General features: G+C 44.1%; 1 protein-coding gene across 2 annotated transcripts in view; it reads right to left on the reverse strand.

The window, feature by feature from the left end:
- Positions 1-5,548: 5,548 nt before the first annotated feature.
- Positions 5,549-25,317, reverse strand: part of CCDC68 (coiled-coil domain containing 68) — a 36,553-nt gene continuing 16,784 nt past the window's right edge. For both annotated transcript variants that reach the window (XM_072133890.1, XM_072133899.1), the window contains exons 5-11: positions 23,915-24,040; positions 21,451-21,579; positions 19,157-19,239; positions 17,544-17,649; positions 13,193-13,276; positions 11,925-12,001; positions 5,549-8,294 (exon numbers count right to left, since the gene is read on the reverse strand). In XM_072133890.1, the coding sequence (XP_071989991.1) occupies positions 8,222-8,294; positions 11,925-12,001; positions 13,193-13,276; positions 17,544-17,649; positions 19,157-19,239; positions 21,451-21,579; positions 23,915-24,040 (678 nt within the window). In that variant the 3' untranslated portion in view covers positions 5,549-8,221. The remainder of the gene's footprint in view (positions 8,295-11,924; positions 12,002-13,192; positions 13,277-17,543; positions 17,650-19,156; positions 19,240-21,450; positions 21,580-23,914; positions 24,041-25,317) is intronic.

Here is a 25,317-nt window from a genome sequence, read left to right on the forward strand (position 1 = left end):
AGGTTATACAGGGGAGGGGGTGTAGTATATACTGCCTGCAGATTATACAGGGGGAGGGGGTGTAGTATATACTGCCTGCAGGTTATACAGGGGAGGGGGTGTAGTATATACTGCCTGCAGATTATACAGGAGGAGGGGGTGTAGTGTATACTGCCTGCAGGTTATACAGGGGAGGGGGTGTAGTATATACTGCCTGCAGGTTATACAGGGGGAGGGGGTGTAGTATATACTGCCTGCAGGTTATACAGGGGAGGGGGTGTAGTATATACTGCCTGCAGGTTATACAGGGGGAGGGGGTGTAGTATATACTGCCTGCAGGTTATACAGGGGAGGGGGTGTAGTATATACTGCCTGCAGATTATACAGGAGGAGGGGGTGTAGTATATACTGCCTGCAGGTTTTACAGGGGGAGGGGGTGTAGTATATACTGCCTGCAGGTTATACAGGGGAGGGGGTGTAGTATATACTGCCTGCAGATTATACAGGAGGAGGGGGTGTAGTATATACTGCCTGCAGGTTTTACAGTGACCACACAGGCAACATCTACTAATTTATTATAGTAATTTTTATTGCCAGTTAAATAACATTTATACATATAATAATTACATTTGCATCTCGTCCTGAAAAACAATATTTTAAATATTCCAATTATTTAGCATCTAATAATCCAGAATTCTGACTCATCTGATAAATTGTATTAAGAAACGTAGCAGAGGTCCTAACTCAGTCCTGTACAAATAGCAAACTGAGTTTAATGTTTCCTCTGTAGATTCAGTTGTTTTACGTTAACTACTAAACTATCATGTTAAAATTTTTAAAAGTATCCAAGATTATGGAGGAAATGTATCTGTAGTACCAGTTGTATCCACCAGAGGGCAGAAACGCAGAATGACTATAGAAATAAATTCACAAAAAATGGCCTCAATGATGTTATAGAATTGCTGCACCAACATCAAGATGCTTGTTTTTGTATGTGGAGCAGAAAAGAAAGTGTCATCACAAATTAAACTTTTTTGTCTTCATTTAAAAAAAAAAAAACGTTTTGACTTAATACAATGAGCCCCAAAGTCTTACGCTTCCTGTTCTGTAGAGATCTCTTTCACAATTCCCTGTCATTCACTTCACAGACAGGAATCATTTACATCTGTATATATTGATGTTATAGCTCACTTAATCCTCCTACTAAGCACATTTAGCTTCAAAGTAGTCTGACACCTCCTGCTCTGCAGAAATCACTTCACTGTAGCCATGACATTTAAACATTACCATGACAGACATCCTTAAAATCCGGTTTCTCCCAAAATAAGCCCCAGTTACAAATCTTCTGAATCATTGCAACTAGAAACACAGTTCTGGTGTAATTTGAAAGAGCAGAATCTCATGTTTAATGATGTACAAATAATGGGGGTCATTTACTAAGGGCCCGATTCACGTTTTCCCCGACGTGTTACCCGAATATTTCCGATTTGTGCCGATTTTCCCTGAATTGTCCCGGGATTTTGGTGCACACGTGATTGGTTTGTGGCGCATCGGCGCTGGCATGCACGCGACGGAAATCAGTTGGGCGTGGCCAAACGGTAACCCGACGGATTTGGAAAAACCGCCGCATTTAAAAAAAAAAATTGGTCGCACGGGCCATACTCACATGCACCACGATGAACTCCGGGGCACCTCGGAGGACTTCGGCGCAGCAGCGCCACATGGTGGACATCGGGCGCAGGACCTTCATGAATCGCCGGAAGACCCGGACGCTCGTCAGAGAAGCCGCCACTGGAACGCGAATGGACCGGGTAAGTAAATGGGCCCCAATGTTTTTCTAGGTACCACAAAATGTGAGATATCCACAGATAGAGTTAGAATTAATTAGCATAATTTTCAAATACAAATCCCACTCCTGACTGTAAATTTAACCGTTAGATCCCCATTTTGGTGGCACAATCCTGATTTGTCTCTTTTAAATAACTCCAGAGATGTGTTTTTTGGTGCCACAGTTCAGATAACAGGCTGGAGAGGGCAGGCTTGAGAAATATCTTCTGAAGGCAGTTTGGACGAGGAGGAAGGAGCTGCAGAGAAGAGGGAGCTGACAGATACAATGGCTACAAGCAGTTACATGGACAATGGGGGCTAATATAAGGAAAGTGCCATGAGAATTTGGGGCCAATGACATACTGGTAGGTTGATTAGATTGTGAGCCCCATTGGGGACAGGGACTGATTTGGCAAAGATCTGTGCAGCGCTATGTAATCTGTGTGCACTATATAAATAAATAATTAATAATAGTAAAGGCAATAGTCACAAATTCCTCGTGGACTCCAGAGAGCTATGATAATGTCCCAAGCAATACGGATACATTTACATTTTAATAAATGTGGATTTTTTTTTTCTTCTAGAATAATTGATTTGTGTTCATACAAAAAAAAAAAAAACACCCCTGAAAATAAATCCTTACTCAATAATTGGAGGAAAAAAATACTACAATACCTGTGTTATTTTTGGAGGCACAAAATATTTAGAGATCCACTATTATCAGTAGGTGGCACCTGGCTCAGCTATCAGTAAATTATTTGGATATTTTGGAAAACAAACCAAAACATTGTATAACATATAAATAGTCTCCCTGGCCACAGTTCTATATAGAAAAATCTCATTAATAATGCCAGCAGAAAGGCCGGGCACTTTGCCATCTCTAGCGACCAGTCTGGTGCTTAGCTGTGTCATTCTTCACCATAACCGTCATTATTAATCAGATTTCTCCATCTTTATCCTATTAAAGGGGTTGTCCCAAATTAGGAAGTTATCCCCAATCCAAAGAAGAGGAATGACTCACAGCTGATTGGAAGGAAGGGACCCCCATTAATTAGTAGAACGGGGATCTTGTTGTCACTATTCAATAGCTCTATTCAATAATATGAGAATGGTCAAATAATAATAATAATAATTCCTTTATATAGCGCACACAGACTACGCAGCGCTGCACAGAGCTTGCCCTGTCCCCAATGGGGCTCACAATCTAAACAACCTACCAGTATGTTTTGGAGTGTGGGAGGAAACTGGAGGACCCGGAGGAAACCCATGCAAACACGGAGAGAAAATACAAACTATTTGCAAATGTTGACCTGGATGGGACTTGAACCCAGGACCCCAGCGCTGCAAGGCTGTAGTGCAAACCACTGAGTCATCGTGCCGCTCATGATGGTCAAACATTGCTGAGCACTTGCATTTCGCTATTTTGGCTCAATCCCATACAAAAGAACTGAATGGAGCATCAGGGTGTGCGCTCGGCTCGTCACTACACCCATTGAGAACAGGATCCCCATTCTCCTAATTGCTGGGGGTCCCATCCTCATGATAGGTGGGGGCCCCAGCTGTTGAACCCTCATAGATTGGGAAGCTATTGTCCCCCCTTCGTGGGTTTGGGGGGAAACCCCTTTAATGTTAGGTAGCGACTACATAAAAGCTGGTCTGCTCCTCTCTTAATGCCACATTGCCCAGATTTTAGTAAAATTGAAAATACAAGGAGCGACACAGTGGGGCAGATTTACTTACCCGGTCCATTCACGATCCAGCGGCGCGTTCTCTGCGCTGGATTCGGGTCCGGCCGGGATTTAATAAGGTAGTTCCTCCGCTGAAAAGCATCTGAACGCGCCGGAATTCACCGAGGCCGGCTGAGTGCAAGTAAGCACGTCCCGAGCGACACATTTTCCGGTCTTAAATGCGCGGTTTTTCCGAATACGTCGGGTTTTCGTTCGGCCACACCCCCTGATTTCCGTCACACGCATGCCGGCGCCGATGCGCCACAATCCGATCGTGTGCGCCAAAATCCCGGGGCAATTCAGGTACAATCGGCGCAAATCGGAAATATTCGGGTAACACGTCGGGAGAACGCGAATCGGGCCCTTAGTAAATGACCCCCAGTGACTCCACATCTCGGTGTGCGATATACAAGTGAAATGTTTTATATGAAAAACAATACACTGAAACCTTTTATTTTTTTAATATCAAAAAATATTGCTACACACTTTCAGATGTCTCACATACCAGATCTGTGCATCACATGACAAGATATTGCAACATTGTCACCAAGTGATCTCCTATTGGTATCTATGTGCTGCCACCTAGAGCTTGTGTGGTATATTGCAGCCTGTCACAATATATTATATTGTATTGGTTTAATACGTGGGCAAAATTAACCAAAATTCAAGCAAAAAGGACGAGTGCACACATCTGGGTGCTAACAATGAAATGCCCTGCAGGACTCAGCTATAGGCTATTCTATATACTATAATGATCATAATACTTATAAGACAGGTATTACTATATTCTTGAGTATATCAATATATAAGATGTGATACGGGCACTTGAGAAAGCTGCATGGAATTTTATAAAAGGGACTCTCCTCCCCCTCCTCCCCTTAGAAACAGCGCCCCTCTTATAAGCAGGTTGTGTCTGGTATTGCACTAGTGAGAAAGGATAAGATGTGATACTGGACATAGACCACAGGGATGATGTTTAGGGATAAGAAAAACAAAAAGGCAGAATCTCCTTCTCTAATTCTGTTTTAGCAACCACTTAGGCTAAGTTCACACTACGGTTAAAACCGCTGTTTCTTACCCAAGTTAAAAAAAAAAAGAGTAAAGACTGGAGGTTCAACGTATCCTATTGACATCAATGTAAATTTTATTTCATCCGTTATGTTCCGTTTACGCAGGGATCTGTTATCCATGCGTTTCCTGGATGGAAAAAATTCCGGTGGTTGCAGTACTTTTGCATGGATAACGGATCCCTACGTAAACGGAACATAACGGATGACATAAAATGTACATTGATGTCAATGGAATTTTTAATTGATACATTAAGCATTGCTAGAGTATAAGCTACAGGTTATGCGGATAGGACCGATTATGATTAAATGGCTGATGACCTATCTGAGCTCTAGACCACAGAGGGTTAGGTTGGGTGATACATGGTCTGATGAGGTGGTGTGCAGTACGGGGGCCCCTCAGGGCACTGGGCTAGCTCCCTTTTTGTTTATTCTGTACACCTCTGATTTTAGTAAAAACGATCCCGCCTGTTTTCTTCAGAAGTACTTGGACGATTCGGTACTAGTGGGCTGTATTACAGAGGGGGACGATAGTGAATATCGAGAGTCAGTGAATACGTTTACGGAATGGTGCAGCTCAAATGGTCTTGTGCTAAATGTAAATAAGACGAAAGAGTTAGGCTACATTCACACGTGTACGGGGAGAGGAGGAGGAGGTGAGCGCAGCTCACCCCCGCCCCTTTCCATAGCAACCTATGGCGCACGGCCCCGTATTACGGGAAAAGATAGGACAGGTCCTATCTTTTTCCCGGGTACGGAACGGTACGGTGCCGCACGTGTGCTGCACCGTACCGCTCCCGTAGGGTGCCGTGCGCCCATAGGAGTGTATGGGGGACGTATATCGGCCGTATATACGTCGGCCGTATATACGTCCCCCATACGTTCGTGTGAATGTAGCCTTAGTTATAGATTTTTCGAGGAAAAGGGGCGTTACGCCTAAACCGCTCACCATAGCAGGGACAGAAGTGGAGCAGGTTAGTAGCTACAAATACTTGGGCGTGATCATAGACAATAAATTAAGCTGGCATGAGCATATAGAAAAGGTATCCAGACGTGCTAATAGTAATCTATTCTTTTTACGTAGACTAAGAGCATTTGACGTCCCAAGGACTATGATGGTCGGTTTCTATAATACAGTTATGGTGAGCGCATTTGCCATAGCGGCTTGGGGCAAGTGTATCTCTAGTAGGGATTGTCAGAGGATGGATAAGATAATTAAGAAAGCCTCCTCGATAGTGGGTCTGCAATTTGATAGATGGGAGAAACTTGTACAGTGCGGGATAATAAGGAAATTGGACAAAATCAGAAATAACAGCGACCACCCAATGCATGGCGTGCTGCAGGCACAGGTCAGTGGTTTTAGCTCTCGTTTTATTCTTATGCGATGTAGGTCGGAGAGATTTAAGAAGACATTTATACCGGCCGCTCTCGAGCTGTCAAATACAGCAATTAGGGGTAAAAATAGGAAACTTTTAAAATGTACGACTATTGGAACGAGGGGTACTATTTTAATTACTTTTATAATTCGTTTAATTAATTATTTATTGGAAATCAAATGAAATGTAAATGAAATGTATATTTATGTGTACCAGTGTACACATACATTATATATGTGATGTCTTGTCAAATTGATGTATTGTAGATGTGACACTTTAAGTTCCCGTTTGGGATAATAAAGTATTATTATTATTATTATTATTATTAAAACTCTGTTTTTTAACTGATGTAAGAAATGGAGCTTTTAATAGTGTGAACTAAGCCTTAAAGGGGAGCTCTATACATTGCTCAAGTTCAGATTTTCTTGAAGTGTCATAATAATTTGACCACTATCAACTTAACAATGCCAAAGTGTCACAGGATTGTTCTACCCAGTGGATAGCAAAGGGGGGGGGGGGGCATTAGAATAGGGGTGGGACTTATATATGCGTACAACCCCTTTAACAGAGTGTTTGCAAATAAAGAAATAATATGAAAGTTGTTACCACCCTGAGAACTGCTACAGGAGAGAGAGCTGTTCCACAGGCCTTAGGTAGTCTGAAATCCACCCCCTTGAACAGGCTCCGGCTGCTGCTCTATCCCTCCTCCCTGCTTTACACTGCAGCTCAGCCAGTTTCTATCTGAAACTGAGTATACAGTCAGTCCCCGGGTTACCTACAAGATAGGTTCCATAGGTTTGTACTTCCGTTGAATTTGTATGTAAGTCGGAACTGTATATTTTATAATTGTAGATCCAGACAAAACATTTTTTTTGCCCCAGTGACAATTGGAGTTTTAAAATGTTTTGCTGTAATGGGACCAAGGATTATCAATAAAGCTTCATTACAGACACCTTACAGCTGATCATTGTAGTCTGGGACTATAGTAACATCCAGAGAAGTCACCAAAGGTCACAGGGGGCAGAGGGGTCCGTCTGTAACTAGGGGTCGCCTGTAAGTCGGTTGTCTTTAAGTAGGGGACTGCCTGTAAATACATATACAGTCTGGAGGACACGGCAACTAACAGCAAGAAATATTGAGAAAAAGTTGAACTTTTGCCACAAACTTTTCCCCCTTTTTCACGATTATGTAATCAGAGAGTTTAAAGGGGTCGTCCACTTCGATAATCCCTTTTTATAAATATACTGTTGTCAAAAAGGATATAAGCTCAGATGCTGCGATCTGCAAGACAGACTGACAGGAAATGTTCAATTCCCCTGCAGCGCCTCCGGTGGAGAGATGAAGTATTACACAATTCTTGTTGAAATTCATTGGATGGACCATCCAAGAATCTTTCTAAGGTTCCCTTTAAATTCTACTAATACAAGAGGAGACAAGATCCGGTCTCTGAAATGTTGTCACATTACGCAGCAGAATCCACCGGTTGTATATATATTGGGTTGTATATCCTGCGGATTGAGTATCCTCAGGTTCTGGTTGTGTATCCTGCGGATTGAGTATCCTCGGGTTCGGGTTGTGTATCCTGCGGATTGAGTATCCTTGGGCATGGGTTGTGTATCCTGCGGATTGAGTATCCTCGGATTCGGGTTGTGTATCCTGCGGATTGAGTATCCTTGGGCATGGGTTGTGTATCCTGTGGATTGGGTATCCTCGGGTTTGAGTTGTGTATCCTGTAGATCGAGTATCCTCAGGTTCGGGTTGAGTCTTGCGGATTGGGTATTCTCGGGTTCGGGTTGTGTATCCTGCGGATTGATTATCCTCGGGTTCGGGTTGTGTATCCTGCGGATTGAGTATCCTCGGGTTCGGGTTGTGTATCCTGCGGATTGAGTATCCTCGGGTTCGGGTTGTGTATCCTGCGGATTGAGTATCCTTGGGCATGGGTTGTGTATCTTGCGGATTGAGTATCCTCGGGTTCGGGTTGTGTATCCTGCGGATTGAGTATCCTTGGGCATGGGTTGTGTATCCTGTGGATTGGGTATCCTCGGGTTCGGGTTGTGTATCCTGCGGATTCAGTATCCTCAGGCTCAGGTTGTGTATCTTGCGGATTGTGTATCCTCAGGTTCTGGTTGTGTATCCTTGGGCTTGGGTTGTGTATCCGGCGGATCGAGTATCCTCGGGCTCAGGTTGTGTATCCTGCGGATTGTGTATCCTCGGGCTTGGGTTGTGTATCCGGCGGAGGTCGGCATCAGCTGCTTCCGGGGCTGTTCTTTTGTTTCAGCAGCATGAAGTACGGAGACATGGTGCGCAGCATAGACTCACTGCCAAATAGGAAAAATCACAATTACTAGGGTTATATCAATAATGATTAGTCACATTTACCACCACAACCAGCAGGGGGAGCACTAGCTTCAAGCCCACATGCCCCATAGACATGGTTATAGTAATGATGACAGCAGCAGAGGATTGGGCTTATCTTGCAGGAGGCAGTGACCTGTCTATTATAATGGCGAGGCCTGGATGTACAGGACTATGATGTTAGGTGTAGCATGCAGAGGGAGTAGAAATCTACCAAATATAAGATAATGGGATAAGCAAAGTCCTCATCAGCAGCACAGAGTATTTCATTGTATCTCTGTTCATATAATACAGAACTGTGCCATGCAGTAAACACATACAGTGCCCGCCTGTGCCCACGTTATACCATGATAACTCAGATGACATCCGAGGATCAGAGCGAGATGCTCAGAGTGGAGGTCCATATCTGCTGGGGGCCCTGGGGCCAGCGCCCCTTTTGCTCCTGCTGTGATCTGGTCCAGAAGTTTACATTTAGGTTACAATAATTGAAAAAAAAAAAAAAAATTTTTACATAATGAAATAACCCCCCAATATGTACAGTAATTGTTCTCAGTGCTGGATTATATGGAGGGCTCCTGGGGTGCGAGCCCTGGGGCCCCCACCATCCAGCCTGCCCATCCCTTGCCGCTGGGGACAATGATATTGCTTGTGTATGACTCCCTGTATAACAGCTCCTGGTGTTGGAGCCAACTAGGGTGTGGGGGCGGAGTCATAGATTAAAGGGGCGGGTCTACGGGAGTGGAGTGGCCACATAGATACAATAAGATGGCTGAGAGTATGATCTCTGTACTGTATATTATCACTTTATTCCTGTACAGGCAGTCCCAGGGTTACGTACAAGATCAGAAGTTGTTCTTAAATTGAATTTGTATGGAAGTCGGAAAGTTGTATTTAATAATTTTAACTCCAGAAGTATTTTTTTCGGCCTCTGTGACAAATGGATTTTAAAAACTTGGGGTTGACAAGGGAACAAGAATTAACATTAAAGCTTCATTACACAGACCTTAGAGCCTGAGACTAAAGCAAAATATATTACAAGCATCCAGCGAACTTCACCAGAGGTCACAGTGAGAAGGTAGGTCCTGATATAACTTGGGGTCGTCTGCAAGTCGGGTGTCCTTAAGACGGGAACCACCTCTATTGTGACATCACAGTGTGTATTACTCATGTGCTGTGACATCACTGTGTAAATTGTCCTTGTACTGTGACATCACTGTGTGTATTATCCTGTACTGTGACATCACTGTGTGTATTATCTCTGTACTGTGACATCACTGTGTATTATCCCTGTACTGTGACATCACTGTGTGTATTATCCCTGTACTGTGACATCACTGTGTGTATTATCCTGTACTGTGACATCACTGTGTGTATTATCTCTGTACTGTGACATCACTGTGTATTATCCCTGTACTGTGACATCACTGTGTGTATTATCCTTGTACTGTGACATCACTGTGTGTATTATCCCTGCACTGTGACATCACTGTGTGTATTATCCCTGTACTGTGACATTACTGAGTGTATTATCTCTGTACTGTGACATCACTGTGTGTATTATCCCTGTACTGTGACATCACTGTGTGTATTATCCCTGTACTGTGACATCACTGTGTGTGTTATCCCTGTACTGTGACATCACTGTGTGTATTATCTCTGTACTGTGACATCACTGTGTGTATTATCTCTGTACTGTGACATCACTGTGTGTATTATCCCTGTACTGTGACATCACTGTGTGTATTATCCCTGTACTGTGACATCACTGTGTGTATTATCCCTGTACTGTGACATCACTGTGTGTATTATCCCTGTACTGTGACATCACTGTGTGTATTATCCCTGTACTGTGACATCACTGTGTGTATTATCTCTGTACTGTGACATCACTGTGTGTATTATCCCTGTACTGTGACATCACTGTGTGTATTATCTCTGTACTGTGACATCACTGTGTGTATTATCCCTGTACTGTGACATCACTGTGTGTATTATCCCTGTACTGTGACATCACTGTGTGTATTATCCCTGTACTGTGACATCACTGTGTGTATTATCCCTGTACTGTGACATCACTGTGTGTATTATCCCTGTACTGTGACATCACTGTGTGTATTATCCCTGTACTGTGACATCACTGTCTGCATTATCCCTGTACTGTGATATCACTATTGAAAAAAAAAGTTGTGGGAGGGGCTCTAGCAGCCTCAATCCAGCCCAGATTATTCTAAACAGTTTGTGACCCCCCCCCCCATAAAAGGAATAAAAAGTGATAAAAAACTGGCAGTAAAAAGGGTGGAAATATGGTTGTTCGCTACTGTTTGGGATTACTTGTACGAATAGTCTGTGTCTTTTTAAAGTTTTGTTCCCATTTAGGGAAAGATTATAAGAAAGGCACATCCACATATTATACCACCATTAATTATCGATCAGCGTTTATGCATCATGATAAACCAGAGACATACTGGCGGGCTGTAGATCCATTACTGTGGTAATCATCTTATATCTGATATCCATGGCCTCCTTCAGTCTGAAATAAACGTTAAAATTATGCTAATGAGCTAGAAGGGCTTTGGGTGGGGGCCCTACCAGAGCCTCATCGGTGCTGCAGCTTCTAAGTCTGTTAAACTGTGCAGGAGCATTACTGTGTGAGGTTACATCAGGCAGAGGGAAGTAGTGTACCGGTCTGTGAAATTACCTAACGGAGCGACTCTGGTTACGCCCCCAGAGCCCTTCTTTTAGCATAATTATAAAGGTTGATATTAGAAGGAAGGAGGCCATGGATAACAAATATAAGAAGATACCTGGATCTATTAGTAATGTCCCCGGTTTATCAGGATGGATTAAGCTTCTATCCACTCACTTGATATATTAAATAACTCACTCCAATAATATTCCGCTCCTGCTGAATTAATGTCACAAAGTTTATGTTGATTTTTTTGGGGGGTGCATTTTTTTTAGCCCAATCCTTAAGTAGACTGAGGATTTGGGGAAAATAAAAGAAGATTTTTTTCCTGAATCCACTTCTGGCTAAGTCTCTGCAGCAAAATTACTAACCAAAAAATTTTTTTTAGAATCTATAAAAACTATAAACGACTCTAACCAAACAATGAACCAACGTTATGGATGATTGACAAACTTTTCCTTAAAGGGGTTTTCCCACAAACTAAAGTTAGGCTCTATCCACCGGATAGTGGGGGTCTCAGTGCTCAGACCCCCGCAGATCGCGAAAACAAGGGGTCCAATGGGGTCCCACGTACCTCCATGCGACCCCTCGTCGCTCTGTCAGGCTAATGGAGCAGACGGCCGCACATGACCATTCTGCTAATCTCTATAGAGCTGACGGAAATTGCCGAGCGCTGCGCTCACTGATCTCCATCAGCTCCATAGAGATTAACGGAGCAGAATGGTCACGCACGGCTGTCTGCTCCATTGGTCTGACAGAGCGACAAGGGGTCCGACTGGCCCCTCTTTTTTGCGATCTGTGGGGTCTCAGATCCCTGAGACCCCCACTGATCAGCAAGTCAGGCCCCTAACTCATCAGCGAGAACCCCTTTAAAGGGACAAAGTAACAGAAAATCCAGAGCACTTACTTCACAGACGTGGCTTTGGTGACTTTGAATGTGCTCGGACTCGACCAGTGCTCTACCTTGTATTTCAATTCTTTATTCTACAAAAAAAAAAAAAAAAATTGAAAATGAAAAAAAATTAAGTAGATCATTTTGATGTAAAATCATTGCTCCAATATCATAGTTAAACCCAATATTTGTAAACTGTAGTGAGGGGGTTACAGGAATACCATAAGAATAGCGCCATCTGCTGTTCCCACTGATCAGTCTTGTTGTCTCCATCCCAGTTAATGTGAATAGGTGGACACACATGCTCAGTGTTTCTTCCTTCACTGCTACAAGGTATTAGTGCTTTGTATAAGTAAAGGATCAGAGAGAAGCAAGACTGAGCATGTGCGTCCACCTCAGCACATTTATAAAGGTGGTCATAGTGACGGTTTATGATAGAAACAGCAGGGGGCCCTATTCTAACATAGAGTCTTAATATATAAAGAATGAAGAATATATGAAGAATTTGTTTTACTAGTTAAATTGTCTGAATTACGTGTGTTTACAAATTACAGGTAGTCCCCTACTTAAGGACACCCTACTTACAGACGACCCCTAGTTAAAGACGAACCCCTCTGCCCACTGTGACCTCTGGTGACCTCTCTGGATGTTACTATAGTCCCAGACTGCAATGATCAGCTGTGAGGTGTCTGTACTGATAATCCTTGGTCCCATCACAGCAGAAAATTTTTTTAAAAATTTCTCAGGAAATATAATTTCAACTAACAAACCTATGGATCTTGTACATAGCCCAGGGACTCTCTGTATAAGTTATATATAAAGAATCAATGTTAGAATGAGACCCCCTGCTGTTTTTATTATAAACCGTCACTGTGACCACCTTAATAAATGTGCCGAGGTGGACGCACATGCTCAGTCTTGCTTCTCTCTGATCCCATACTTATACAGAGCGATCGTTGGTGTGTTGAGCTTTAATTAAATGAAAAACAAAATTTTAAGAATTTTTTTTCTATTTACACTTATTACAAATGTTAAGTCCACTACTGAATGCAGGTGATAAGAAAGTTTGGTTCTGTGTCCAAATCAGCTACGGCTTGGGCTTCCCTGCTACTCTTCCTCGCTGTATTCTAAATATAAAGGATTATGTGCTATATTATCATATTTACAGATTTGCAGTTTGGAAAAGGCCTTAAAAAATTCCTATAATGATTATAGCCACTCCCCCTGCACTCTAGTCCGGCCCATATGTCAAAGGTTGAGGGAGATATCGGGTTCTATTATACCTGACACTCCAGCAAATCGACCTTTTCCTTTAATTCATCGATCGTCACATCTTGCTCCTTCAGATGGTTCTTCAAATCTTCACTCTGAGAATAGAAGAGAATAGAATTGTAATTTTTTATGATTTATTAAATGATTCTATAAATAGGGGTATGTCTACCAAGTAATAATAATTTATTTATATAGTGCACACAGATTACGCAGCGCTGCACTGAGCTTCCCAAATCAGTTCCTGTCCCCAATGGGGCTCACAATCTAATCAACCTACCAGTATGTTTTGGAGTGTGGGAGGAAACCGGAGGACCCGGCGGAAACCCACTCAAACACGGAGAGAACATACAAACTCTTTGCAGATGTTGACCCTGGGACTTGAACCCAGGACCCCAGCGCTGTAAGGCTGTAGTGCTAACCACTGAGCCACTGTGTAGAACTTTTATTGTTAGAAAAAAATATATCACATTGTAACCAGGACATAACTGATCTCTCTGGGGCCCCAAAACACAATCATTCTTTAGGTGCCGCTAACCCAGAGCTCCACTCCAAATGGCAGTGTGTTGCCCCTGCTCTGCCATAGACTTATAATGCATTGACTTCCTAGGGATGTCTGTGTGGTTTCCCCCTGATCCCTGAGGCCCCAAATAATTGCTTAGACTGTTTAAGGAAATCTACCATGGCTTCCTTCCTTCTAAAATCTCATTATACTAACGAGCCAGAAGAGCACGTCCCCCTTCCACTGTGTTAGATTGCATCAGGCAGAGGGAGGGGAAAGCTCTGCAGAAACAGTGGCGAGACAGTGTAACGGCCTGTGAAGCTACAGCACAAAAGGGATCCGGTAACGCCCCCTTCAGACTAATGGACTTATCAGGATGGATTTTGATGGTAGATTTAATATAATGAATAAATCTACCCTTCACTGTATGCAATCTAAATAATACATGATGCATTACTACCTGCACTGATCCACTGTAACAAACCAGCAGATATTTAGAGTAAGAAATAAATGTGCCGCTGACAGATCTCTAGCTCACCGATAATTCAAGTTCTTAGCCAGGAGAATGTGTTAATTCACTGACAGCAAGCAGAAATCTTAAAAATGTCAAAGGAAATTGTAAAGGGGATACACAGATCTCTGAACACTGTATAGCTGTAATGACAAGAATCTGCCACCAGGGGGCACCTAAACTACAGAAAAAAAGGACAACTAATAAACGCTGAGAATACATTAAAAAGGTGAATATTAAAAAAACAAAAGTGTTATATATATTTATGAAAAATTATATTAATAAATTTTATTTAAAACTAGAGCCTAAATTTCGTTGAGGAGTTCGTACCTGAAGCAGATTAAACGAGAACAAGCAGCATTATTTTTTGTTGATCAACAATGTAAAAGTTTCTAAATTCAAATGCATCATGTGAATTGAAGTCTAAAATACATGATCAGGATTGTGGCTGCTGTATGTAAGGTTCTCACGACGGCCATCATTATGCCTAATGCATGACCCCCGACTGACCAGGATTCAGTGGGACAGTCCTTTATTTCGCGGTCATTCTCTTAGGTCAGAATGGGGGACATTCATGAAATGCCCTGCAGCCTTCCCTCATTCATGAAATGTCCTGCAGCCTCCACCCCCTCATTCATGAAACGTCCTGCAGCCTCCCCTCATTCATGAAACGTCCTGCAGTCTCACCCCCTCATTCATGAAATGTCCTGCAGTCTCACCCCCTCATTCATGAAATGTCCTGCAGTACCCCCCCTCATTCATGAAATGTCCTGCAGCCTCCACCCCCTCATTCATGAAATGTCCTGCAGTCTCCCCCCCCCCCCTCATTCATGAAATGTCCTGCAGTCCCCCCCCCCTCATTCATGAAATGTCCTGCAGTCCCCCCCCCATTCATGAAATGTCCTGCAGTCCCCCCCCCTCATTCATGAAATGTCCTGCAGCCTCCCTTCATTCATGAAATGTCCTGCAGCCTCCCCTCATTCATGAAATGTCCTGCAGCCTCCCCTCATTCATGAAATGTCCTGCAGCCTCCCCTCATTCATGAAATGTCCTGCAGCCTCCCTTCATTCATGAAATGTCCTGCAGCCTCCATTCATTCATGAAATGTCCTGCAGCCTCCCTTCATTCATGAAATGTCCTGCAGCCTCCCTTCATTCATGAAATGTCCTGCAGCCTCCCTTCATTCATGAAATGTCCTGCAGCCTCCCTTCATTCATGAAATGTCCTGCAGCCTCCCTTCATTCATGAAATGTCCTGCAGCCTCCCTTCATTCATGAAATGTCCTGCAGCCTCCCTTCATTCATGAAATGTCCTGCAGCCTCCCTTCATTCATGAAATGTCCTGCAGCCTCCCTTCATTCATGAAATGTCCTGCAGCCTCCCTTCATTCATGAAATGTCCTGCAGCCTCCCTTCATTCATGAAATGTCCTGCAGCCTCCCTTCATTCATGAAATGTCCTGCAGCCTCCCTTCATTCATGAAATGTCCTGCAGCCTCCCTTCATTCATGAAATGTCCTGCAGCCTCCCTTCATTCATGAAATGTCCTGCAGCCTCCCTTCATTCATGAAATGTCCTGCAGCCTCCCTTCATTCATGAAATGTCCTGCAGCCTCCCTTCATTCATGAAATGTCCTGCAGCCTCCCTTCATTCATGAAATGTCCTGCAGCCTCCCTTCATTCATGAAATGTCCTGCAGCCTCCCTTCATTCATGAAATGTCCTGCAGCCTCCCTTCATTCATGAAATGTCCTGCAGCCTCCCTTCATTCATGAAATGTCCTGCAGCCTCCCTTCATTCATGAAATGTCCTGCAGCCTCCCTTCATTCATGAAATGTCCTGCAGCCTCCCTTCATTCATGAAATGTCCTGCAGCCTCCCTTCATTCATGAAATGTCCTGCAGCCTCCCTTCATTCATGAAATGTCCTGCAGCCTCCCTTCATTCATGAAATGTCCTGCAGCCTCCCTTCATTCATGAAATGTCCTGCAGCCTCCCTTCATTCATGAAATGTCCTGCAGCCTCCCTTCATTCATGAAATGTCCTGCAGCCTCCCTTCATTCATGAAATGTCCTGCAGCCTCCCTTCATTCATGAAATGTCCTGCAGCCTCCCTTCATTCATGAAATGTCCTGCAGCCTCCCTTCATTCATGAAATGTCCTGCAGCCTCCCTTCATTCATGAAATGTCCTGCAGCCTCCCTTCATTCATGAAATGTCCTGCAGCCTCCCTTCATTCATGAAATGTTCTGCAGCCTCCCTTCATTCATGAAATGTCCTGCAGCCTCCCTTCATTCATGAAATGTCCTGCAGCCTCCCTTCATTCATGAAATGTCCTGCAGCCTCCCTTCATTCATGAAATGTCCTGCAGCCTCCCTTCATTCATGAAATGTCCTGCAGCCTCCCTTCATTCATGAAATGTCCTGCAGCCTCCCTTCATTCATGAAATGTCCTGCAGCCTCCCTTCATTCATGAAATGTCCTGCAGCCTCCCTTCATTCATGAAATGTCCTGCAGCCTCCCTTCATTCATGAAATGTCCTGCAGCCTCCCTTCATTCATGAAATGTCCTGCAGCCTCCCCTCATTCATGAAATGTCCTGCAGCCTCCCCTCATTCATGAAATGTCCTGCAGCCTCCCTTCATTTATGAAATGTCCTGCAGCCTCCCCTCATTCATGAAATGTCCTGCAGCCTCCCTTCATTCATGAAATGTCCTGTAGCCTCCCTTCATTCATGAAATGTCCTGCAGCCTCCCCTCATTCATGAAATGTCCTGCAGCCTCCCCTCATTCATGAAATGTCCTGCAGCCTCCCCTCATTCATGAAATGTCCTGCAGCCTCCCCTCATTCATGAAATGTCCTGCAGCCTTCCCTCATTCATGAAATGTCCTGCAGCCTCCCTTCATTCATGAAATGTCCTGCAGCCTCCCCTCATTCATGAAATGTCCTGCAGCCTCCCCTCATTCATGAAATGTCCTGCAGCCTCCCCTCATTCATGAAATGTCCTGCAGCCTCCCTTCATTTATGAAATGTCCTGCAGCCTCCCCTCATTCATGAAATGTCCTGCAGCCTCCCTTCATTCATGAAATGTCCTGCAGCCTCCCTTCATTCATGAAATGTCCTGCAGCCTCCCCTCATTCATGAAATGTCCTGCAGCCTCCCCTCATTCATGAAATGTCCTGCAGCCTCCCTTCATTCATGAAATGTCCTGCAGCCTCCCCTCATTCATGAAACGTCCTGCAGCCTCCCCTCATTCATGGAAGTCAGAATTACGGTACTTTACATCTGCCGTTTGCAATTTTGAATCAGTGTGCAACAAAGCTTCCACAAAAGGTGTTGTGTTGGGGGGAATCCTGGACTCACCTCCTGGATCAACGCCCGGAGATGCTGGTGCTGGGACATCATCAACTGCTGCAGGTGATTTATTTGTTCTTCAACGGTCAAAACCTCGGCCTGAATCGCCGAACAACTAAATCAAAAAAATTACAAAAATATCTGAAATTTTTCATGTTATCCGGAATGTCTTTTTATTGCAGTTTTCACACTGGACGCTACTGCACACTCAATACATTCCCAGCGCACGCTCAATGCATTCCCAGCGCACGCTCAATGCATTCCCAGCGCACGCTCAATGCATTCCCAGCGCACGCTCAATGCATTCCCAGCGCACGCTCAATGCATTCCCAGCGCACGCTCAATGCATTCCCAGCGCACGCTCAATGCATTCCCAGCGCACGCTCAATGCATTCCCAGCGCACGCTCAATGCATTCCCAGCGCACGCTCAATGCATTCCCAGCGCACGCTCAATACATTCCCAGCGCACGCTCAATACATTCCCAGCGCACGCTCAATACATTCCCAGCGCACGCTCAATACATTCCCAGCGCACGCTCAATACATTCCCAGCGCACGCTCAATACATTCCCAGCGCTCGCTCAATACATTCCCAGCGCACGCTCAATACATTCCCAGCGCACGCTCAATACATTCCCAGCGCACGCTCAATACATTCCCAGCGCACGCTCAATACATTCCCAGCGCACGCTCAATGCATTCCCAGCGCACGCTCAATGCATTCCCAGCGCACGCTCAATGCATTCCCAGCGCACGCTCAATGCATTCCCAGCGCACGCTCAATGCATTCCCAGCGCACGCTCAATGCATTCCCAGCGCACGCTCAATGCATTCCCAGCGCACGCTCAATGCATTCCCAGCGCACGCTCAATGCATTCCCAGCGCACGCTCAATGCATTCCCAGCGCACGCTCAATGCATTCCCAGCGCACGCTCAATGCATTCCCAGCGCACGCTCAATGCATTCCCAGCGCACGCTCAATGCATTCCCAGCGCACGCTCAATGCATTCCCAGCGCACGCTCAATGCATTCCCAGCGCACGCTCAATGCATTCCCAGCGCACGCTCAATGCATTCCCAGCGCACGCTCAATGCATTCCCAGCGCACGCTCAATGCATTCCCAGCGCACACTCAATGCATTCCCAGCGCACACTCAATGCATTCCCAGCGCACACTCAATGCATTCCCAGCGCACACTCAATGCATTCCCAGCGCACACTCAATGCATTCCCAGCGCACACTCAATGCATTCCCAGCGCACACTCAATGCATTCCCAGCGCACACTCAATGCATTCCCAGCGCACACTCAATGCATTCCCAGCGCACACTCAATGCATTCCCAGCGCACACTCAATGCATTCCCAGCGCACACTCAATGCATTCCCAGCGCACACTCAATGCATTCCCAGCGCACACTCAATGCATTCCCAGCGCACACTCAATGCATTCCCAGCGCACACTCAATGCATTCCCAGCGCACACTCAATGCATTCCCAGCGCACACTCAATACATTCCCAGCGCACACTCAATACATTCCCAGCGCACACTCAATACATTCCCAGCTTTGCTGTATAGACTGGTACAGCATGGGCAGAGCCATCTCATCATCTACTACTAACCCATTTCTGTTGGAAGGATCGGACATTCTCCTTGAGATCTCATTTTCTAGTAAACGTTTCTTCTCGACCAAAGATGCATTTTCCTTTAGAAAAACACAGAATTTGTATTTTTATCATATGCAGGGTCAAAAGGCATGACATGTAATCTGCTGGCAGGTAAGACCGTGTTGTTAGGTATTGACCTTGGAGAACGGTTTAATACTTTGTGTATGTTGGGTGTATATCCTCACACTGCTGTACTGTAATCTCTCTGCATTGAACTGCTCTACAACCTTTCCAATCCAATCAGAGTGTAGGACAGTGATGGCCCAAAACTACAACCAAAATCCACTTATTTTCCATCAAGTGCCAACATGACAATTTAAACAGTAACATTTTGCTCCCTGTTCTTCCACAACATTCAATTGAATCGACCCCATGAGAATATCAATACATTTGAAAGCAGGAGGGCAAGGGCACCTCCAAAGATAATCCAGCCCTGTTCACACCTTCTCACTCCTCCTGCAGTTCTAATCCAGCAAAGATGTGAGATCTTAAAAGAGCGTTGAGAGCAGCATCTCAAGTTGTCTGGGACTGCAGGAAGATTTGAGTCCTATCTGATAAACTCTGTTCTGGGGAGGCAGCCTGGGTGCCCAAAGAAAGGGCTGTGAGTGCCACCTCTGGCACCCGTGCCATAGGTTCGCCATCACTGGTATAGGCTGTAGCAGGCTTCTGGTTGCAAAGTACAGCAGTCACTGAAAGCAGAAGGGAGTTGCTGAATAGCAGTTCAGTTCTCATAGCTCAGAACACAGCAGTGTGAGGACATGGCTCAGACACTTGAAAAAACCTACAATGCTATAATGTAAATCCATATTCCAGTCCTAATGCTACTAACAATATAACTAAATATCTCTCCAGGGACAATACCTAACACTGGCTTCAGAGAGCACAGAGCACAGCAGTGTGAGGACAATATAACTAAATATCTCTCCAGGGACAATACCTAATACTGGCTTCAGAGAGCACAGCAGTGTGAGGACAATATAACTAAATATCTCTCCAGGGACAATACCTAACACTGGCTTCAGAGAGCACAGAGCACAGCAGTGTGAGGACAATATAACTAAATATCTCTCCAGGGACAATACCTAACACTGGCTTCAGAGAGCACAGCAGTGTGAGGACAATATAACTAAATATCTCTCCAGGGACAATACCTAACACTGGCTTCAGAGAGCACAGCAGTGTGAGGACAATATAACTAAATATCTCTCCAGGGACAATACCTAACACTGGCTTCAGAGAGCACAGCAGTGTGAGGACCCCCCCCCCCCCCCCCCAGTGCACTTGGAGAAGCTAGAATCCTGGGATATAAATCCATATATCATAGTCCAGCTGCTACTGACAAAATACACAATGGTATAATTATACATTTATCCAGTGACCTAACAATGGCCGCAGTTCTGCATCATTTCACCTTTCCAAGGCAAAAAACTTACATTGACTGAAGAGAGGACAGAGCACAGCAGTGTGAGGACATGCCCCCAGTGCACTTGGAAAAGCTACAATCCTGACATATAAATCCATATATAACAGTCCTGCTGCTACTAACAACATACACAAATGGTATAATTATACATTTATCCAGCGACCTAACAATGGCCACAGTTCTGCATCACTTCACCTTAAATATGCAGCTTGTATATAACACAATCCTTATACTGTATGTAGTCTTATATCCAGATTCTTACTAATACACAGTGCATTGGGAATAAGTAGGGAGCTAATCAGATGACACAGACTATGTAGTCTGTTACTATGGGAACATATTGGGGCAGATTTACTTACCCGGTCCATTCGCAATCGAGCGGCGCGTTCTCCGTCGCTGATTCGGGTCTGCCGTGATTCACTAGGGTCGTGCGCCCGATGTCCACCAGGTGTCGCTGCTGCGCTGAAGTCCGCCAAGGTTCGCTGGAATTCACCTACTTCGTTCCGGTGTATGCGAGTGCTATTTTTGCGACAATTTTTTGGAAAAACCGCGGAATTTTTCCAAATTCGTCGGGCTTTCCAACGGCCATGCCCCCGATTTCTGTCGCGTGAAAGCTGGTGCCATTGCGCCACAATCCGATCACGTGCGCCAAAATCACAGGCAATTCAGGGAAAAATGGAGCAAATCGGAAAAATACAGTAAACCAGCCGAAAATGCATGAATCGGACCCTTAGTAAAATGACCCCCATTGTTCTGAAAATGAGCAGAAAAAAATATATCTATATTAATCGGGAAGTTCTTTTATTATGACCCCTATATCACTCACTGCTTCCATTCTTCCCATGAGCTTTTCCAGTTCCAGGATGCGACTGTGCTTCTCCTGAATTTTATCAGCCACATCATTCAGTTTTTCGATGCTTTTCATAAGGCGATCCTGATGCTCTTCAGCCGAAACCTGAAATCGAGAAAACAGAACCCAATATTAGTTTAGAAATAGTCAATCAACAAGCTGAGAATTAGAGATAGATGAAAAAAGTTGTGTCCTGGTCCAGCACAAGGCAGCTGTCTGCAGCACAGTGGTCTGGACCGATACACTGTAACGACCTTAGTACAGCACAGTGGTCTGGACTGATACACTGTAAAGACCGTAGTACAGCACAGTGGTCTGGACTGATACACTGTAACGACCATAGTACAGCACAGTGGTCTGGACTGATACACTGTAACGACCTTAGTACAGCACAGTGGTCTGGACTGATACACTGTAACGACCTTAGTACAGCACAGTGGTCTGGACTGATACACTGTAACGACCTTAGTACAGCACAGTGGTCTGGACTGATACACTGTAACGACTGTAGTACAGCACAGTGGTCTGGACTGATACACTGTAACGACCTTAGTACAGCACAGTGGTCTGGACTGATACACTAACGACCTTAGTACAGCACAGTGGTCTGGACTGATACACTGTAACAACCTTAGTGCAGCACAGTGGTCTGGACTGATACACTAACGACCTTAGTACAGCACAGTGGTCTGGACTGATACACTGTAACAACCTTAGTGTAGCACAGTGGTCTGGACTGATACACTAACGACCTTAGTACAGCACAGTGGTCTGGACTGATACACTGTAACGACCTTAGTGCAGCACAGTGGTCTGGACTGATACACTGTAACAACCTTGGCTACAAAAGGCTTAGGTCACAATCGGATCAGTCAGATATTTGTATTTATGTAAGACAACTACAAATTATTTGTTTAGCCAAATCTCTAGTCCAAAGTATGTATCCCACAATGGTACCAGTAAAAATTATGACCAATCCCACAAAAAACAAGCACTGTACAACCTTGCCGCTATTCAGAAGTAAGGGATTAACGGGAGGATGAGATGATGAGGATATTTTTTGTATTGATTTATAAAAACTACAAATTATTGGTTTAGTCAAATCTCTATTAAAAAGTATCCATCCTAAAACATTACCAGTAAAAACTAGAAATAATCCTGTAAAAAGAAAGCTCTGTACAACTATTTTAATTTAAGGGAGGCCTTGAATATTTTAGTACAAAATAAAGTATTTTTCAATAGTAGTGAAAAAATAACACGATAAAACATGCTAATAAATAATAATAATTTATATAGCGCACACAGATTATGCGGCGCTGCACAGAGCCTGCCAGATCAGTCCCTGTCCCCAATGGGGATCACAATCTAATCCACCTACCAGTATGTTTTGGAGTGTGGGAGGAAACCGGAGGACCCGGAGGAAACCCATGCAAACACGGAGAGAACATGCAAACTCTTTGCAGATGTTAACCTGGGTGGGACTTGAACCCAGGTCCCCAGCGCTGCAAGGCTGTAGTGCCACAATAAAATATTTGGATGGCCATAACTGTAGCAGCCCACAGAATAAATGTAGACAGTATGGTAGGCTAAGGCCTCATGCACATGAACGTATGGACATACGTCGGCGCACGGAAGAGGAGGAGGAGGCGAGAGCTGCTCATCTCTGCCCCTCTCCATGTAAAATATTAGCGGCACAGCCGTCGATACGGCCAATAATAGAGCAGGCTCGGAATGGTTGGGCTAACCGTACCGAGCCCGGGCGCCATAGCCGTCCATGGGGGGCGTATGTATGGCCATGTGCATAGAGCCAAAAAAAACCTGAAACGTGTTCCATAAAAAGAAAAAAAAAGATGAAAAACAAGACGCCGAAACATGGGGAGAAAAAAAAACGCACTGGTCTGTATGACTACAAAGAGTTAACAGTTTTATCTTGGCCCGAATTCAAAAACAAAAATTTAAAAGTCATATTTTCCAGAAGGTTTATCAATTTTAAATGTGGCCGTCATCCTGTCTAATAGCTTACAGGCAGACCCCGGGTTACGTACAAGATAGGGTCCATAGGTTTGTTCTTAAGTTGAATTTGTATGTAAGTTTAAACTGTATATTTTATAATTTTAGATCCAGATATTTTTTTTTGCCCCGGTGACAATTGGAGTTTCAAAATTTTTTGCTGTAATGGGACCAAGGATTATCAATAAAGCTTCATTACAGACACCTTACAGCTGATCATTGCAGTCTGGGACTATAGTAACATCCAGAGAGGTCACCAGAGGTCACAGGGGGCAGAGGGGTCCATCTGTAACTAGGGGTCGTCTGTAAGTCGGGTGTCCTTAAGTAGGGGGCTGCCTGTATTTTGTAGAGGAAGCCACAACCATGACTCTCACATACATGACATTATACAAATCTATGTTACATATTATTAGATTGTAGTATACATTACTTGTAAGATCTGCTTCTCCTCTTCATGACATTTTCGGGCTTGTTCGGACTTCTTGTTGTAATTTTCATACAGTTTACGGGTCGCGTCCCTTATCGCACTCGCCCCAGCTTCACGTGTCGCTTCCAACTGGAAAACAAGACATAACACTCGGCAAATTTGCTTATGTTTAGAATTATCTTGGTCGCTTATAAGATTAGGTTGGAAGTTAGGAATAAACCCCACAGAGGATTAGAGCTCCCCCTTGTGGCAACCATAAGCACAAGATAAAACTTATAGATAACATAACACCTTCCAGTATTCCATGGACTTAGGAGCCTGTCCCATACATAGGTCACAATCTTCTCAGATCGGAAATAACACAAGACCCTAACAAAGATCTATCTATGGAAAAAATAAAAAATTATTTGTCTGAAGTTAAACATATCAAATATTCCTGTTCCAACTTACATACAAATTCAACTTAAAGTGAACCTGTCACCAGGAATATAATTTGTAGCTGGTGACGATAGTCTTTGCTATGCAGATTTAAAAAAAATAACTTTGTCAACATTTGGAATCATTTCAGTACTTTACAGAAGTTTATTTCAGATTACCTGGCTCCATGCTCATAGCATGGGGTGAGTCCTGGTTGGGGCCGGTGCAGCCTGTGTGTGCAGGTATCTTCTCATGCATTCTTTCCCTACTCAACACCATCCCCCTTCCTCCCGTACTGGCTCAATGCACATGTTAGGAAGAGGGAGGGGTAAAGGGAGAGGGAGCTGCACGAGTGTGAAGGAGAGAAGACAGACACAAACACACAGGCTGCACCCCCTTCCCCAGGACTCACCAAACACTGCTAGCAGGGAGCCAGGTAATGTGAAATTAAATTTTATAAAGAAATGTCAGCATTCAGAATTCTGATAAAAACATTTTTTCAATTAGCATAGCATAGGGTATAGGAACCTGTCACCAGCGAGAAATTACATTCCTGGTGACCTATAGGACCGCCTCTAAATGAAAGAAATTTTCTTTGTTCATCCCACTAAACATTTTACCATATTTTACATTTTCCTACTTATTATATGAAGCATTAAATGATTACTATTAAAAACTTAAACTCATTCAACAAAAAACAAGGTCTTTGATGGCTAAACAAGAAAGTTGGCAGGGAAGGCAGGACAGAAAAATAAAACTTGGTTCATTCCTTAAAGGACATCAACCACCAGGATGAAGTATTGTAAACCAAGCATACTGACATACCGGTGTGCTCCCCCTCTGTCAGGATCTGCTTTTCTTTAAGCTTCCTATGCCCTTGTTTTTAAGAAAAAAAGGCTAAATTATGCAAATGAGCCTGAGGAGCTTCAGGTTTCGTTAACATCTATGGAGCCTTTGAGCCCACGGGGTCATTTGCATAATTTTTAAAA

This window comes from Engystomops pustulosus, chromosome 1 (genome assembly GCF_040894005.1).
Source record: "Engystomops pustulosus chromosome 1, aEngPut4.maternal, whole genome shotgun sequence".
NCBI classification, from domain to species: domain Eukaryota; kingdom Metazoa; phylum Chordata; class Amphibia; order Anura; family Leptodactylidae; genus Engystomops; species Engystomops pustulosus.